This window comes from Lolium rigidum, chromosome 3 (assembly GCF_022539505.1).
Source record: "Lolium rigidum isolate FL_2022 chromosome 3, APGP_CSIRO_Lrig_0.1, whole genome shotgun sequence".
In the NCBI taxonomy this organism is placed as follows: Eukaryota; Viridiplantae; Streptophyta; class Magnoliopsida; order Poales; family Poaceae; genus Lolium; species Lolium rigidum.
Genome location: NC_061510.1, coordinates 342,880,728 through 342,895,940, shown reverse-complemented (window position 1 = coordinate 342,895,940; position 15,213 = coordinate 342,880,728). Strand labels below are relative to the sequence as shown.

The following is a 15,213-nucleotide window of genomic DNA, read 5'->3' as shown; positions in this document are numbered from 1 at the left end:
CTCTGCAGGTCGAGTTAGGCTATTTTAGCTTAATTGGGCTGAAACCCTCGAATATGTCAATAAGTATGTACTTTAGGTCCGTTGCAACTTCCGTATTCGCTTGCTCAAGATGCCCCACAAATCCAAAGCGAGCTCGAGCGGCAGCGACAACGAGGCACCGACGGTGAAGGAGCGCAACGTTGTTCCATCTATGTTTTCTTTCCGACTACGAAAACCACCTCTAAGATCCCAAGAAATCCTAGGTCAGACGACGATGTCACTGAGTGATCTCGGCTCTTACCTCGACATCAATCTCTTTATTCAGACTTGAGCAGCGGAGCCCCTCCCCCCACCTCTACCGGCGGCGCCCACCATGACCACCCTTCCATGGCGGCCGTGTGTCGCAAAGCTACAAAATGCACTTGCAAATTTTGGTAAGTCAACACCTGTCTATAGCTCAAAATAATATTGTGATGGATGTTTCAAGTTTGGTAGCCATTTGGATTGTTTTCCCTCGATGCATGTGTTTATTGTTTGTACTTTGATAACATGAATTGCATTCGTATGTATTTGACAATTATGTGTTATTGTATCTAGTTCTTGGTTTCATTCCATTCCATGAAGTTGAATTTGCAACTTCACGGAATTGTTTAATACTATGTCTGACATATGTCCACTAAAACTAGATTCATGTTTTGTTATGTAGCTACTTGTATCACCTTTTGGTTAGCAAAGTTGTTACATTTACAAGATCGATGCTCTACATAGTATCCACATGTAAAGCAAGATTTATGCTAACGCTTTTTCACCAGATCCCAAAGAAACTGTAAGCCGACTTCATGTTTGTCTTTGATTTCAGAGAGATAAGTACAAACATAAAGAACCCAGTCATTTGTATATACTACCTCCGTTTCAAGGAATAAGGCGCCCTCGTTTTACGAGCTTTTTGTTTGACCAAAAATTACTTTAAATAGATAAAGATTGTTTGTATAAAATTAGTATCACTAAAAAGTGCTTTTCAATACGAATCCAACGATACTATATACATATAATATAATCAAGATTTTGTTGCTCAACTTTTATGGTCAAAGTTCGTCTTGAAATACGTGTGCGCCTTATTCCTTGAAACGGAGGTAGTATTTAAGGAGGGCCACTTCATCCGGAAAGTGGCTTCTCCATGGCATTACATGATGCAACCGTAAGTGAGCTTTTCATAGAGTCCTCACTAATTGTGAAGCTTTTATCTTGCTATGATAACCTTGTTTTTTATTGCAAAATAAGGTTGAGATTAAAAAACAGCTCTATGTACCTACAAGAGAAAGAGGATCAAGACTGGGATATAGGTTGTATCTGAGGTCCTCTCAAATAATACAATTAAACATGGTTTTTTCGTAATGGGGGCTAATGCATCCTTATGAATAAAAAGTAAGGAACCTTTGATGCAGAACATAGAGAAGAGGGAAGTGTAGAGCTACAAGATGTCGTCAACACCCAACTTGATCAAATGGATGAGTTGACCTGCAAGGTAGAAGAAAGGATCGGGCTGACATGGAGGAAAGGACCGGAGAGTTTACTAGGATCATCCAACAATAAAGGTGGAAGTCTAACCGCGATTATGTGGTGAGGTGGTGGCATGTTGGTAAATAGTCGAGTTGTTATATCTTCGCTCTTGAACCGTGGGATATACCGTTACTGTGGGATCTAGCACTGCATGGACTATGATTGTATGTAATATCGACACAGGGCCACACCACGTATCAATGTATTATAGGCATGTAATTATTCATGTAATTTTGTTGTGGATTCTTTCGTTTGTTGCAATGTTCAACTTAGCAGTGCAAGCGATCACTTGACAGAGCCAAAATGCCAAATTTGCTCTACCAAAGCAGGCAACCGATGGGCCAAACCAACCCAATTTTGGTGACAGACTATTGACGGGCCGTAACCGGTCCAAATTGGGCCGCCTAAAGTTGTAGCCTCTAGTTACGTTTGCGACATAGTTTTTTCCCTTTTTATGCAATATATGACTGAAATTTCCCCTACTTTAGAAAAAAACTGTTAAATGGATTGGCCCACCATATATATATTAGCTGCCAAAATATCATTGCTAATGCGGTGGCCCACTATTTTCAACTATGGTTAGTTTTAGATCGACTCTGGAATCGTTAGATGTGCATCATGAATCATGCAACTGAGAACTGTACATGTGCTCGTAATTGACATCACTTCTCCAAGTTTAGTTATTTTTGGACTACACACGGGTACGATGAGCTCTATGAGCCAACACTCGGTACCGAACCTACGAATTTTCTGTCGCGAGGGGAGCAGTAGGATTTCTACTTATGCTCTTTTTGACACCAACATAAAGGTCAGTGAGCCATTAGATTGACCAAAATGGAGTAATTTTCCGCAGACGCCAACCCTAAGAAAACATAGCTGCCTCCACCTCCGCCTCTTGCATAGATCGGTTCCCCCTCCTCCGACCGGCCTCGTCGGTATCGGGAGGAGTGGGGAACCCGATCTAATGCGTGGAGTTTTTAATAAAGGTAGGGTTTTCAATATATTAGGTTATGGTTTTTGTAGCCGTCTTCTTGTTGGCCTCCGCCTCAATGGAGATGGCATCGTCTTCAATAAGTGTTCTTCGACGACAAGATATTTGTGACAGCAATGGTGGTGTTGGAGGATTACAATGCTCTAGGTATGAGACTTCAAATCATGTTTCGCTAGATCGATTTTGGATCTTTTCTCATGGTTGCTTCGAGGAGGATTATCCTCGCAATATTTATCCCGGATGATACCTCCTCAGCAATGGTGATTCGTACTCTCGGCTCTCTAGCGATGTTGACCAGGCTGTTTGGCTATTTCCCCCCGGTATACTGGTGTTGGTACTTTTACCGATGTTGATTGACTACTGTAATGGCGCGCTCGTGTGCATGTAGCCTTAGCATTGTGGCTTAAATTAAAACTATGGGAGAATCTTCATTGGTATTTTCAGATCTATGGTTTCGTATCTATTTTCGGTTGCCTTCAGAGAAGTTCAAGATTGTGTCATGGAAGAAAGAAGAATTTGAAGATCTCGATGATTTGCTAGTTTCTTTTCTACTTTATTTTGTAATCGCTGGAATCAGCTCATGTATCTCTACCATTACCATGTACTGTTTATTGCTATAAGTATATGTGGTATTGCAACTGATCCTGGATAGATTACCTACCAGCCTACATATCGCCATAAGACATGCTCCAGCGGAGACTGTACTCTTTGTGGTGCCCCTAAGGATACTGGGCACATTTTATTTTCTCATTCGCTAACTAAATTTGGTTGGAGCGTGATTCGCCAACTTCCTGGTTGTAATTGGTGCCGGGAAACTTTTACTAGTTCCATATCATTCTCTCTAATTTCACTAGACGAGACACAGATTACTCTGGATGTTATTCCTCGTGCAGTCCTAGGCTCTATGGAACGCCCGTAATAAACTAACCATTGATAAGAAAGTGATTACTCACCGCGCTAATATCATCTACAAGACTACTTCATTTCTGTAGCTGTGGACCGCCAAGGCAAGATCAAGTGACCGGGAGAGTCTTAGGTGGCTGTCAAGCGAGCTGAGGATGCTGTACGCAGTCGCGAGACCAAGATCTCCAAGCACACACGGGTAATCTGAATTGTTGCAGTGTTGGTCATTCTCGGCTGCTGTGGGGTTACCGTTCCCAGAGTGCGTGTGTTAGTTTTTTTAAAACTAAGCTATATGCCGCAACATGTGTATTACCTTGTTCGAACCTAAAAGCTTTATTAATTTAAAATCTTATATTTCCATGCATTTTATCTAAAAAAATATATGTGGTATTGATTATCAATTTTTTTGTCACAAGCTTATGAAAGCAGGCTTATGACTCTTCCATCATGTGTACGGCCATCGATCAACTCACCACAAATTGAAAAGCCATATTAGCTCAATATGAGATTTTATAGAATAATGGAAGATCTATAATCGAGTCCGTATCCCCGCTTTTAAGTTTGCTTGATTTAACTTTAGGGAGAGCACATAATCAATTTCTTCTACCTAGCAAAGAAAATGTTAAAGAATTCCTAAATTCTTCCCGGCACGCGCGTGCCAAACGGACGCGCCGAGCGCTCACAGTTCTGGCCGCACGATCCTAGGTCCCTCCCATCAGATGAGTTTTTGTCGGGAGCTAGCGGATCATGTGGTCGACGGACAAACCAACCTACTGGACCGGGTCAACCCCATAAAGAGCCCCCGATCCACCTTCTTCCTTTCCCTAGACTCTGGCATCGCATCCCCCTTTACATCACTGACGCTGGCGTGCCCCACCGTGGTCCTGCTCCGCGGCAAGCTCGTTCCGGCCGCCGCCTGCTCCTAGGAGCACCTCATTCCTTCCGCCGGCCTTGCTCCTAGCGCGTCTGCTCCATGCTCCAGCGCGCGACGAAGATGATGCCAGGGCCGCATCCGCGATGCCGCTGGGTCACGCCCACGGGTCTTAGCGCGCCGCCGGCGACCGGGTCGGGAGGCAGGACCCCAACGCGATGGAGGGTGCGGCGACGTGGAGTTGGGAATGGAGTCGCGACGCCTTGGCCTGACGCTGGCTAGGGGAGAGGAGGCCGAGACGTGGAGCTAGGGAGGCCTGCGGCTGCGGAATGGAGGCGTCGCACATGGAGGCCTCCACTCCCCGCATTCGATTATTTCCAGGCTGTGCTGTTGAAGCCTCACGAACCGCACTGCAGAAATGCTGTAGAATCTTATCTCTTCCAATGTCTTGCACTTTAGTCCTTCTAGTTCTCTTCATATACGTAAGAGCCATCCGTTAAACTTCAGTCTTTCATTTATCACAGAGGAAAGCACATCAATCACGAAGTTGTCTCCCAAACTTCCAGTTCTTTTTACATACGTAAGAGCCATATGTTAGTGCCTAACGGACGCAATTTTTTGGTTTCCGACGGAGCAACTTTGGTGCCTCACAGTGCAACTTTGGACCCCGACATAGCAACTTTGATACCTAATAGCACAATTTTGGTTTCCGATAGAGCAACTTTGGTACCTAACGGCTAACGACACAATTTTGGTTTCTGACATAGTAATTTTGGTGCCTGACGGTGCAACTTTGGTGCCCGCCGAAGCAATTCCGATACCCAAAGGAGCAACTTTGGTGTCTAACGATGTAATTATGGTGCCTGACAGCGCAACTTTGATGCCTGACGACGCAATTATAGTGCCCATCAGAACAACTTCGGTGCCTGGCATCGCAACCATGATGCCCGGATGAATTTTCGTGCATGTCAGAACAAATTTTGTGCTTAACGATGCAATTTTTGGTACCCTGTAGAGCAACTATGATGCTCGAAGGAATTTTGGTGCCGACGATGTGATTCTAGTGAGCGACGATCAACTTTTAGCACCCGACGGAGCAATTTTGGTGCTCGGCAACATAATTTGGTGGCCGAAAGCGCAGATTTGGTGCCCGTCAAAGCTACTTTGGTGCCTTACGACACATTTTGGTGCCGATGGCGTGATTCTAGTGCCGAGGAAGCCGATGCGGGGAACCACGAGCTCATATGGTGGGAGTCAGAAATCCTGGCCTGCGGTCGACGCGCGTGCTAGGGGAGGAGGAGGCCGGAGGTTGGCAGCGAGCGTAGGAGGCACCAGGGTGAACTCATGGCCAGAGAAAGTTATCTATTCGTACGTGAAGTTGCATATATGTTGTGAAAGTTGCTTACATCTATTAACTTGCCTATCTCTTCGTGAAAATTGTCTACCAATGCAATAGAGTTGTCTCTAAATGTTATAAAGTTGCTTCTAGATGTCGTGAAGTTGTTCACCGTTGCAGTGAAGTTTCTTTTAGATCATGTGAAGTTGCTTACCGCTGAAATAAAGTTGCCTGTAGATGATGCGAAGTTACCCGCCGATTAACAGAGCAACTTTGATGTGCGAAAGATCAACTTTGATACTCATAGAGGTAGAGCAAATTACAAGACGTTTTTTAGCCAACAAATTATTATGTGATTTTAGGCAACAAATTTGATATTTTTTAGCCAACAAATTATTATGTGATTTTAGGCAACAAATTGACACTAATATGCGATTTTTAGGAAACAAACTAGGCCAGGCAAGAAACAAGCATTTTTAGCAACCATTATGTCATTTTAGACAACAAAACAATATTATTGGGAAATTACCAAAAACATTTTCTCTAACGTGGGACCTCGCACGTATCTCATCTCCTTTATCTTTCTTCCTCGCACGTACCTCATCTCCTTTAACCATCCAGTTAACGTTCCCCCTCGCCCAATTCCAGCCGCCGGGGGCTATAGCACGAGCTCGAGGCGGGGAGGGCGGTGGCCGCTGCGGGAGGTCGCGCCGGACAAGAGTCCATGTGCTGGATCGAGAGGTTTCGTGGGGAAGTTAGCGGCGGGGTGGGAGGAGGGCGGCGATGGGGATCCATGCGCGGAGCCCGTGTTCAGGGCTTGGGAGACGCGGAACCTGTCCGGTGGCCAGCCCGTGCTGGAGGAATATTGGGCGCTCGGGACGACTATTGGGCGCGCGGACGCCCGCTAGACACGTCCCATGAAAAACCTGAAATCTTACGGGCGGGCGTGTGCCCAATAGTCGTCCTGAGCGCTTACTTTGGCGAGAAAAAAAATAGACAAGCTCATCTGACTCGATTTCGTCACTATGAAGTCGCCCCCTCGCCTCATTCCTCGCTCCGGCCAGGAGCACTACCTACCGGCCACGGGCGCCGTCCTGGCCAACCATGCTCGCCGACGACCTCCCATATAGACGCGCGCCTCCGCCGGCTACACGGGCCGCCGCATCCAACCATGCTCGCCGCCGGCCTCCTATCGAGAATTACCATGGCAGACACAAATTACCATGGAACTAAAGTTGCTCCAACGGGTATTAAAGTTGCTCCAACGGGTACTAAAGTTGCTCTGTCCGGCACCAAATTACCATGGCAGACACAAATGTAGCTTTGTCAGGCACAAAGTTGATCTACCGTACACCAAAATTGCGTCGGTGGGCACAAAAGTTACGCAATCGGAGACCAAATTACCCTGCCACAAACGTAGTTTTGTCAGGCACAAAATTGCTATGTTGGACCCCAAAATTGCGTCACTGAGCACCAAAGTTGCCTCGTCAGGTTCTAAAGTTGCTCTATCGTGTATCAGTACCAGTGTATCAAAGTTGGTCAATCGGACACGAAAAATTGCACTGCTAGCCACCAAAGTTGCTCCGTCGGGTACCAAAGTTGTCCTTTCGGCATCAAAATTGCTCTTTCGGGCACCAAAATTGCGCTGCCCGACACGAACGTAGCTTTGTCAGACAGAACTTCTCCATCGAACACCAAAATTGCACCGTCAGGCACCAAAGTTGCTCCGACGTGTACCAAAGTTGCTCCGACGAGTACCAAATTTGCTATGTGGGACACCAAAATTGCGCTTCCAGACACGAACGTAGCTTTCTCAGGCATACGACACCAAAATTGCACCGCCAGTACCAAAGTTGCGCCACCAGGCACAAACGTAGCTTTATCAGACACCAATGTTGTTCTGTCGGGCACTAAAATTGCGCTGGTAGGCACCAAAGTTGCTCCGTGTGGTACGAAAGTTGTTCCTTTCGACACCAAAGTTGCTTCGTCTCGTACCAAAGTTATTAATTTCGGCACCAAAGTTGCTCTGCGGGACAACAAAATTGCACCACCAGGCACGAACGTAGCTTTGCTAGGCACTAAAGTTGCTCTTTCTGGTTTAAAACTTGCTATGTTAAACACCAAAATTGCTTTGTAGGATCCAAAGTTGCAGTGTTGTTACAAAATGTGCTAGTGCATGCCATCGACCTCCAGTCTCCTTCCTCCTCGAGCCTCCGGCGTTGATGTTGAGCATGTGGTCGGAGCATCGCCCCCAAAGAGGCTGCAACTAGTAGGAAATGGAAGTATCAAGCTCGTTAGTAGCTTTATGCAGCCATGTTAACCCCATCCACTAAACACACAATCTCTAAAAAGAAGTAGCCTAACTGAACCAGTGAAGTCAGAGCAAATTCATCTACCATGACACTCCTGGTTTTCTGAATTCAGAATAGGGACGCAACTGTGCAGCGGCAATGCACCGGCCTCCAGCCCCGAAAAAAATCCCCTTTTCATTTTCTTTCTTTTCATGGATCAGCAAGCTACACGGTGGATCTCGCGAGATGGAGTGACTACTCTCTTCCACCGTACATCTTGCCATCTTCTCGAGGCTATTGCACTGCCTCGCCTCCATCAATGAAAGGTCACATCAGTAGTCCCTCCATCAGCGGCCGCGCGCGCCCTGCCCAGCTCGCCCACCGCCGCCGCGAGGTTGCTCTGCTCCACCGCCGTGCCGCGGCCTTCCCTGCTCGGCAACGAAGCCCCTGCGCACGCCCCGCTCTGGCTCGACCGACTATGCCGCGTCCTTGCCCTGCTCTGGCGGCCGCCGGGAACCTGCTGGCGGTGAATCGGAAGGGGAAACGGTGGTGCTGGTTTTCTAGGTAGGGACGGACGTCGCGATGGGTTGGTCGGCCGGCGCAGGGAGCCGGGGCGCGTGAGCTGGGCTGGTCCGCCGGCGAAGGGAGTGGAGGCAAGCGGATGAGGTTTTACTTTTCCTTCTCGCGTATTTTTCTTGTCGTTTTCCGCGTGTGCTCGACCTGTCTATCGGGCATGCGGCCGCCCGCTAGACATGTCCGTATCTCTAGCGACCTGATTTAAAGAGATCAAATATATCCGTTTGCGTTAAAATGGACACGCTAAGGCCAGTTCTCCGGCGCCACCACTTCCCCCCACACCAACGCTGCCGCCGCCACAACCCGCTTTGTACTGGCCATTGCTATGGGCGTCTGCGGTCTTCGTTGACCTCGTCGACACCGAAGAGGAGGAATAGTCATCCATGACGCGAACCCTATGGTTTTAATGTTAAGTCTTTTTTTAGGCACTATGTATATTACTTTCCATTAATAAAAACTATTGCTGAAAAAAATTGGGCCGCTAGGCAGATCCCAACCTAAAGGAACATGCGTTCAAAACTGATCATTCTGGTGTTCACGTTCGACCTCAAACAGATACAAAAAGATATTTTTCATACTCCAAATACATCGAGCCACCGGAGATTTAGGCTTTTTTCTCTTTTTCTGAGACGGAGATGGTCTAAGTTCAGCAGCTGTCCCGATACATAGTCAGCTGGTAGATACCCAGGCTGCTCTCCACCTCACTTGTGCAAATAAAAACCTTTTCTATGTCAGCTTTTTTTTTTTTAAGTACTCCGTCCTTGCCATGCCAGCTGTCTATGATGTTGACACGGTAACACCATATAAAAGGAAGCAGTCCTAGGGCCCTTTTTGTTGCGGCATTTTTTTTTTTTTGGCTTTTTGGCTTTGGCAAAAACCAAAAAAAAGCACCTAAATAGATGTTTTTTTGGCTTTTGGGTTTTGGAAGCCAAAAGAATAGGATCTTTGTTTTTATCAGCTAAGTGCTTTCGTTCCCCATGAAAAAATCTCTTTACTAATTTCTAGGTCGATATAGAATGAAGCTGGTTCAAATATTTTAAATAGCAGGCTGTAGTTGAGCTATATCGCAACTATAACACTAGAGATAGGGAAGCTATTTATACACCAAATGGGTAAAACGGCTATAATTTAGCCCTAAATTATCGGAGGTGGCGTTTTGGCTCATAGGAGCAAATGCTCCTATTATACAAAATAATTAAAAAACAATTTTAAAAATGTCAAAAAATTCTGACATAAATTTTTTGTTGTACATCGTGACATTCTATGTTAGTGCACAAGTTTTAATGGAGAAACAACATTTTATGTGGCGTGTACAAAAAAGACAAAAAAAATGTCCTGTATGTAGTCGTGTTATAGCACCAAAATTTGTCTTTTTTACTGGAGTCACAAATTTTTATAGTTTTTTTTGAAAACTTGTGTACCAACATAAAATGTGTAGATGTACATGAAAAATTTTAGTTTAGAATTTTTTGACACTTCGAAATGTTGATTCACACAATGGGAGCAAATGCTCCTATGAGCCAAAGTGAATATCCCTAAATTATCCCACTAGTTAGCCGCTGAACTTTTCGTTTTCTGGCTCCTCTTCTCTTCTCATTTTCATTTCCTGATGTTAAATTTTGGTTGAATAAGATTTGATAAAATTTGTGAATATAGTGGTTGATACTTGTTTGCCTTGAATAGTTAAATGAGTTGTGCCTCCAGTCATGTTTGATTCATAGTTTTGGCAATATATGACTGAAATTTTTATTGCTTTTGGAAAAAAACGTTATATGGAGTAGCTTGCTATAGCAGTCATTTTTTTGCCCATGTACCGTACGGCGTAGGGGAATCCCGTATGGTGTAATGCTATGGCTGTCTCAGCTGCCAAAAATGGTGCTGCTAATGCAGTAGCTCGCTATTTCAAACTATGGTTAGTTCTGGTACTATGTTAGTTGTGCATCGTGATTCGTGCACATGCCGCTATTTTTTAAGTTGCACATATAATTGGTTGACTCCATCATATAACCGAAAATTCAGTGGCTGAGGGAGAAGTTTTTTTCTCGATAAGGGGCGCTATATTACTTAAAAGGTTTTAAGCATTACACCCAACCTTTGTATAACTAGAATGCACACAGCCGTTCAAGAGTCTAATGTCAAACAAAAAGAGAGACAAAAAACGATAGGTCTGTAAAGCTCCGTTGGCTTCAATCTTCCGACTATGCAGCCACCTATGTTGGGAAATAAAGTCTGTGACCGTGTTCTCCAACTGTATAGACACCTCCATAAAGAGGTCACGATCCTCCAAGCGCTAAAGTGACGACCATGAAAGGAACAAAACTGTACACCGGTAAATGACCTGCATGATAGAGACATTTTTGTCATTAAAAACCTTGTCATTTCTACATAGCCAAAGCGACCATGCTAGCGCAATCACTCTCACTCTGATAATCGTTTTGTACCTAGAACCCACCCCATTTAGCCAATTGCCAAATTTCTTTTTGCAATGCTACGAGGTGGGTATAAGGTAGAATCCATCTGAATGATTGACCATATAGATCTAGTAATCCGACAACTGAAAAAAGATGTTTTGTTGTCTCATCTTCATGATAGAACACACATTTCGTACAACCCTACTAGTTGCATTTTACAAGGTTATATTTAGTAAGAATCACACCTCGACGAAGATACCATGCAAAAACCTTTGTTTTGAGAGGTATCTTCATCTTCTAAATGGATTTATTATTTACGACCGGTTGGATTGGTATACATAATGCTTTGTACAACTAACCGAAAATACACCATTCTTGGTGAGACTCCACCCTTGAACCAACTGGATTGGATCTAACCGCTGAAGCAATTCGTTCCAAGCATCTAGTTAGGGACCAATAAGATCACGTCTGAACCTCACCGATGGAGGGGGAGATTCCAGCACCTTCTGAAAGGTATCCTCTTTATGGCGAACTATACTGTACAAAGCTAGATATTGTTCGTGAAGCATGGTTGTTCTCAACCATCTATACTCCTAGAACCGTATCTTTGCCCCGTTTTTAATGGGGAAAGAACCAAATGGGAAAACATGTTTTTTAGTTGCCATGATGTCAGTCCAAAAGTGTGAATCACCTGGTTTAGAAAGAACCCGAGAGATCGCTTTTGAGCCAACATACTTTTTTCGCAGTAGTTGTTGCCAAACACTATCCTCCGTTAACAACCTGGCCAGCCATTTACCTAGGAAGGACCTGTATTTAACTTCAAGATCATGAACATCAAGTCTAACTTGATCTTTTGGACGGCATACAACACTCTATTTTGTTAACCGGTACTTTTTCTCTCACTATTCCCTTGCCAAAAGAATCTTGACCGAAAATAGTCCAATCTATGCAAGACTCCTTTCGGTAACTGGAAGAAAGAAATTATATACAATACCATATTTGTAAGTACTGAATTTATGAGAACTAATCTTCCTTCAAAGGATAGTAATTTTTCTTTCCAACTAGCAAGATGTTTTTGAAGTCTTTTTTCAACAATTTTCCATTCAGCCAACGTGAGTCTCCGATAATGAATCGAAATACCAAGATAGCTTATTGGAAAATAACCAATTCCATAGCCGAATAATTTATCTATAGGTTGGCTTTGTCTTTGACTTCGTCAAAACAAAACAATTCACTTTTATGAAAATTAATGTTAAGACTCTAGAGTTGACGGAGAAGATGCCGCGTCAATATAAATAGTCAGAAAATAGGGGTTGTAGATTATTCCCTAGAGTTGCTGTAAGCCGTGTTCCGGGAAAAAGACAAGGCATTAATAATTGCCCGTGTGTTAAGTCAGCGATGAAGGTGTCTCTCACGTTTGCACATATCCTACTGTAACCATTAAGCCCCGCTCCGGCGAGCCCATCAACGCGCGCCTACAAAAACACAACTAGTGTGAAGAAGTCTACACCGTCCTTACCGCGCGCGAGCTTACCGGAGCCATAAATGGGCCAGCTAGCTAGGAGCCGAGGCCACTGATAGCCGAGCTTGAGCGGAGAGGAGCCCCAATTAAGCAATTGCAGCAACGCCGACGCGACGATGAGCAGCTTCCCGCCGCCATCCCAGGGGCAGCTCATCACGGTGCTGAGCATCGACGGCGGCGGCATCCGCGGGCTCATCCCGTCCACCATCCTCGCCTGCCTCGAGTCGAAGCTCCAAGTAGGCCCGACCCGGTCAAGCTTGATTTGGGGTCGTCCCGGCGACGCTCAAGCTTAATTTTTGCAGGAGCTGGACGGGCCGGACGCGCGCATCGCGGACTACTTCGACGCGATCGCCGGGACGAGCACTGGCGCGCTGGTGGCGACGATGCTTGCAGCGCCGGGCGAGAACAAGCGACCTCTCTTCGCCGCCAAGGAGATCAACCAGTTCTACCTCGACAACGGGCCCAAGATCTTCCCGCAGCGGAGGTATGTGGCCAACAGCTTCCATGCAGCTTTATTGATGGATGGGTTATGCACCGTAGGTCTAGTTTGGGAACGGAGTTTTCCTGAAAACTAAAATATTTCAAAACCATACTCCCTCCATTTCTAAATATAAGCCGCTATAGAGTTTTTGACATGAATATTAAAGAGGGCTTGGAAGAAATGTTACACCAGTTTTGACAGAGATCACCCTTCACTAGTTGACATGAGAAAATAGAGAAGTTTGTACTTCCTCCGGTTCATATTAATTGACTCTATATGGATGTATCTAGACACATTTTAGTTCTAAATACATCCATATTGAAATCAATTAATATGGATCGGAGGGAGTATAAGATAAGAAAATATAATCAAATTCCTAAAAAACATATGTAGATGGATGGTGCAACGCAATATACCTTTTGTTTCAGATTTTTTCTGAAAACTCCGTATGAATTATATCAAGGAACGAAGGTAATAATATTTAACTGCAGAAATACTTCACTTTTTTTTTGTAAAAAAGGTCCAAAGATATTTTCCTAATACTTAAAAATAGCATGCTTCTGGAGATAATAAAGTATTAATACCAGTATTTAGTTACAGACAAACAAATCAAAGTAGTGAACTGCGGTATTTTGAGAAACTGTAATATGAAACATCAAAAATATTTTGGTACCAAACAAAGCTGTACCGATGCCTTGATCTTATATAAATAATAATCGATCGACTCGTAATTGCAGTTACGGGCTCCTCACTCCGGTGGCGAAATTGTTCAGCGCGGTGATGGGTCCCAAGTATGATGGCAAGTTCCTGCACGATAAGATCAAGAAGCTCACCAACGACGTTACCATCGCCGACACCATTACCAACATCATCGTGCCGACTTTCGACATCAAGTTCCTACAGCCGGTCATCTTTAACACGTACGAGGCCAAGAAGGAGCCGCTCAAGAACGCCCACCTATCGGACATCTGCATCAGTACGTCGGCGGCACCCACCTACTTCCCGGCGCACTTCTTCAAGACCCACGATCCCTTGGGAAAGGTACCGGAACGTGAGTACCACCTTATCGACGGTGGCGTGGCTGCTAACAACCCCACCATGACTGCCATGTCGATGATTACCAAGGAGGTTCTGTGCCGGAACCGGGACTTCAGCCCCGGCAAGCCCGCTGAGTATGGCAACTACCTCATCATCTCCATCGGCACCGGTGCGGCCAAGCAAGCGGAGACGTACAACGCGCCCGACTGCGCCAAGTGGGGCGTCATCCGCTGGCTCCACCATGGCAGCTTCATCCCGCTCGTCGCCATGTTCTCCCACGCCAGCGCAGACATGGTCGACATCCACGCCTCCATGCTCTTCAAGGCTCTGGGAGTTGAGAAGAACTACCTCCGCATCCAAGACGACTCACTCCTTGGCCACACGACGTCAATGGATATCGCTACCAAGGAGAATATGGAGGCGCTCATTGAGATCGGCAACAAGCTGCTCAAGAAGAAGGTGGCCAGGGTGAATATCGACACTGGGAGCTACGATTCCGTCGACGGCGAGGGAACCAACGAGGAGGCGCTCGCGCGCTTCGCCAGCAAGCTCTCCAAAGAGCGCAAACTGCGTCAAACCACCCTCAGCTCCCTCTAGGCTCTAGCACAGACTGGTAAGTTGAATTTGAGGGCTATATATGCATGGTAATTAAATAGGTGGTGCCTAATTAAGCATGTGTATATATTCACCCCCCGAAAAAGAAACGTGTGTATGTTCAAGAATCTCATTAGAATGGAGAAATCATTAAGGCCTCGTTGCAGGCAGGGATTGACCTGAATCGTGTCCCGATCGCGTGGTTTCGCAGCCATGGTTCCCGCAAATAAACCTTCGGACGAATTTCCAAGCCAAGAGAGAGAGAGAGAACATGCGAAGGTGAGGCTGTGATCATGGCGGGGATGGGCTGATGGCGACGCGGAGCCTTGCCCTCCGCCTCCGTTCCTCTCCTCAACCATTAGGGCTTGTTCGGATAACGCATCCGGTTTGGGATGTAGGGTTAGGATGAGGATGAGGATGGGGTATTTAACTAGGTCCGAAAGGGATATTCCGCAACTAGGTCCGGACGGGTTATTCCGCAACTAGTTGCTGATTGGAGTTTCCCCACATCGGTCTCATGCAACACATCCTGGAGCTACTGACCATCGCACCTAAAGCATCCTCTCCAAGGCTTCAGGCTTTGACAGTCCTGTTTGCAAAGTGTCTTCTTTTCTACCTTTTTCTACATTGCTCAGTCTTGGGGTCCATGACACCCAGCTT

At 45.6% G+C, this 15,213-nt stretch overlaps 1 protein-coding gene across 1 annotated transcript; it reads left to right on the top strand.

The window, feature by feature from the left end:
* The first annotated feature begins 9,837 nt into the window (after positions 1–9,837).
* LOC124700171 (patatin-like protein 1) lies at positions 9,838–14,737 on the top strand. The gene is made up of 4 exons (XM_047232337.1): positions 9,838–9,848; positions 12,562–12,676; positions 12,743–12,924; positions 13,659–14,737. The coding sequence occupies exons 1-4, from the start codon at positions 9,838–9,840 to the stop codon at positions 14,554–14,556; spliced, it is 1,206 nt and encodes a 401-aa protein (XP_047088293.1). The 3' UTR covers positions 14,557–14,737.
* The last annotated feature ends 476 nt before the right edge of the window (positions 14,738–15,213 follow it).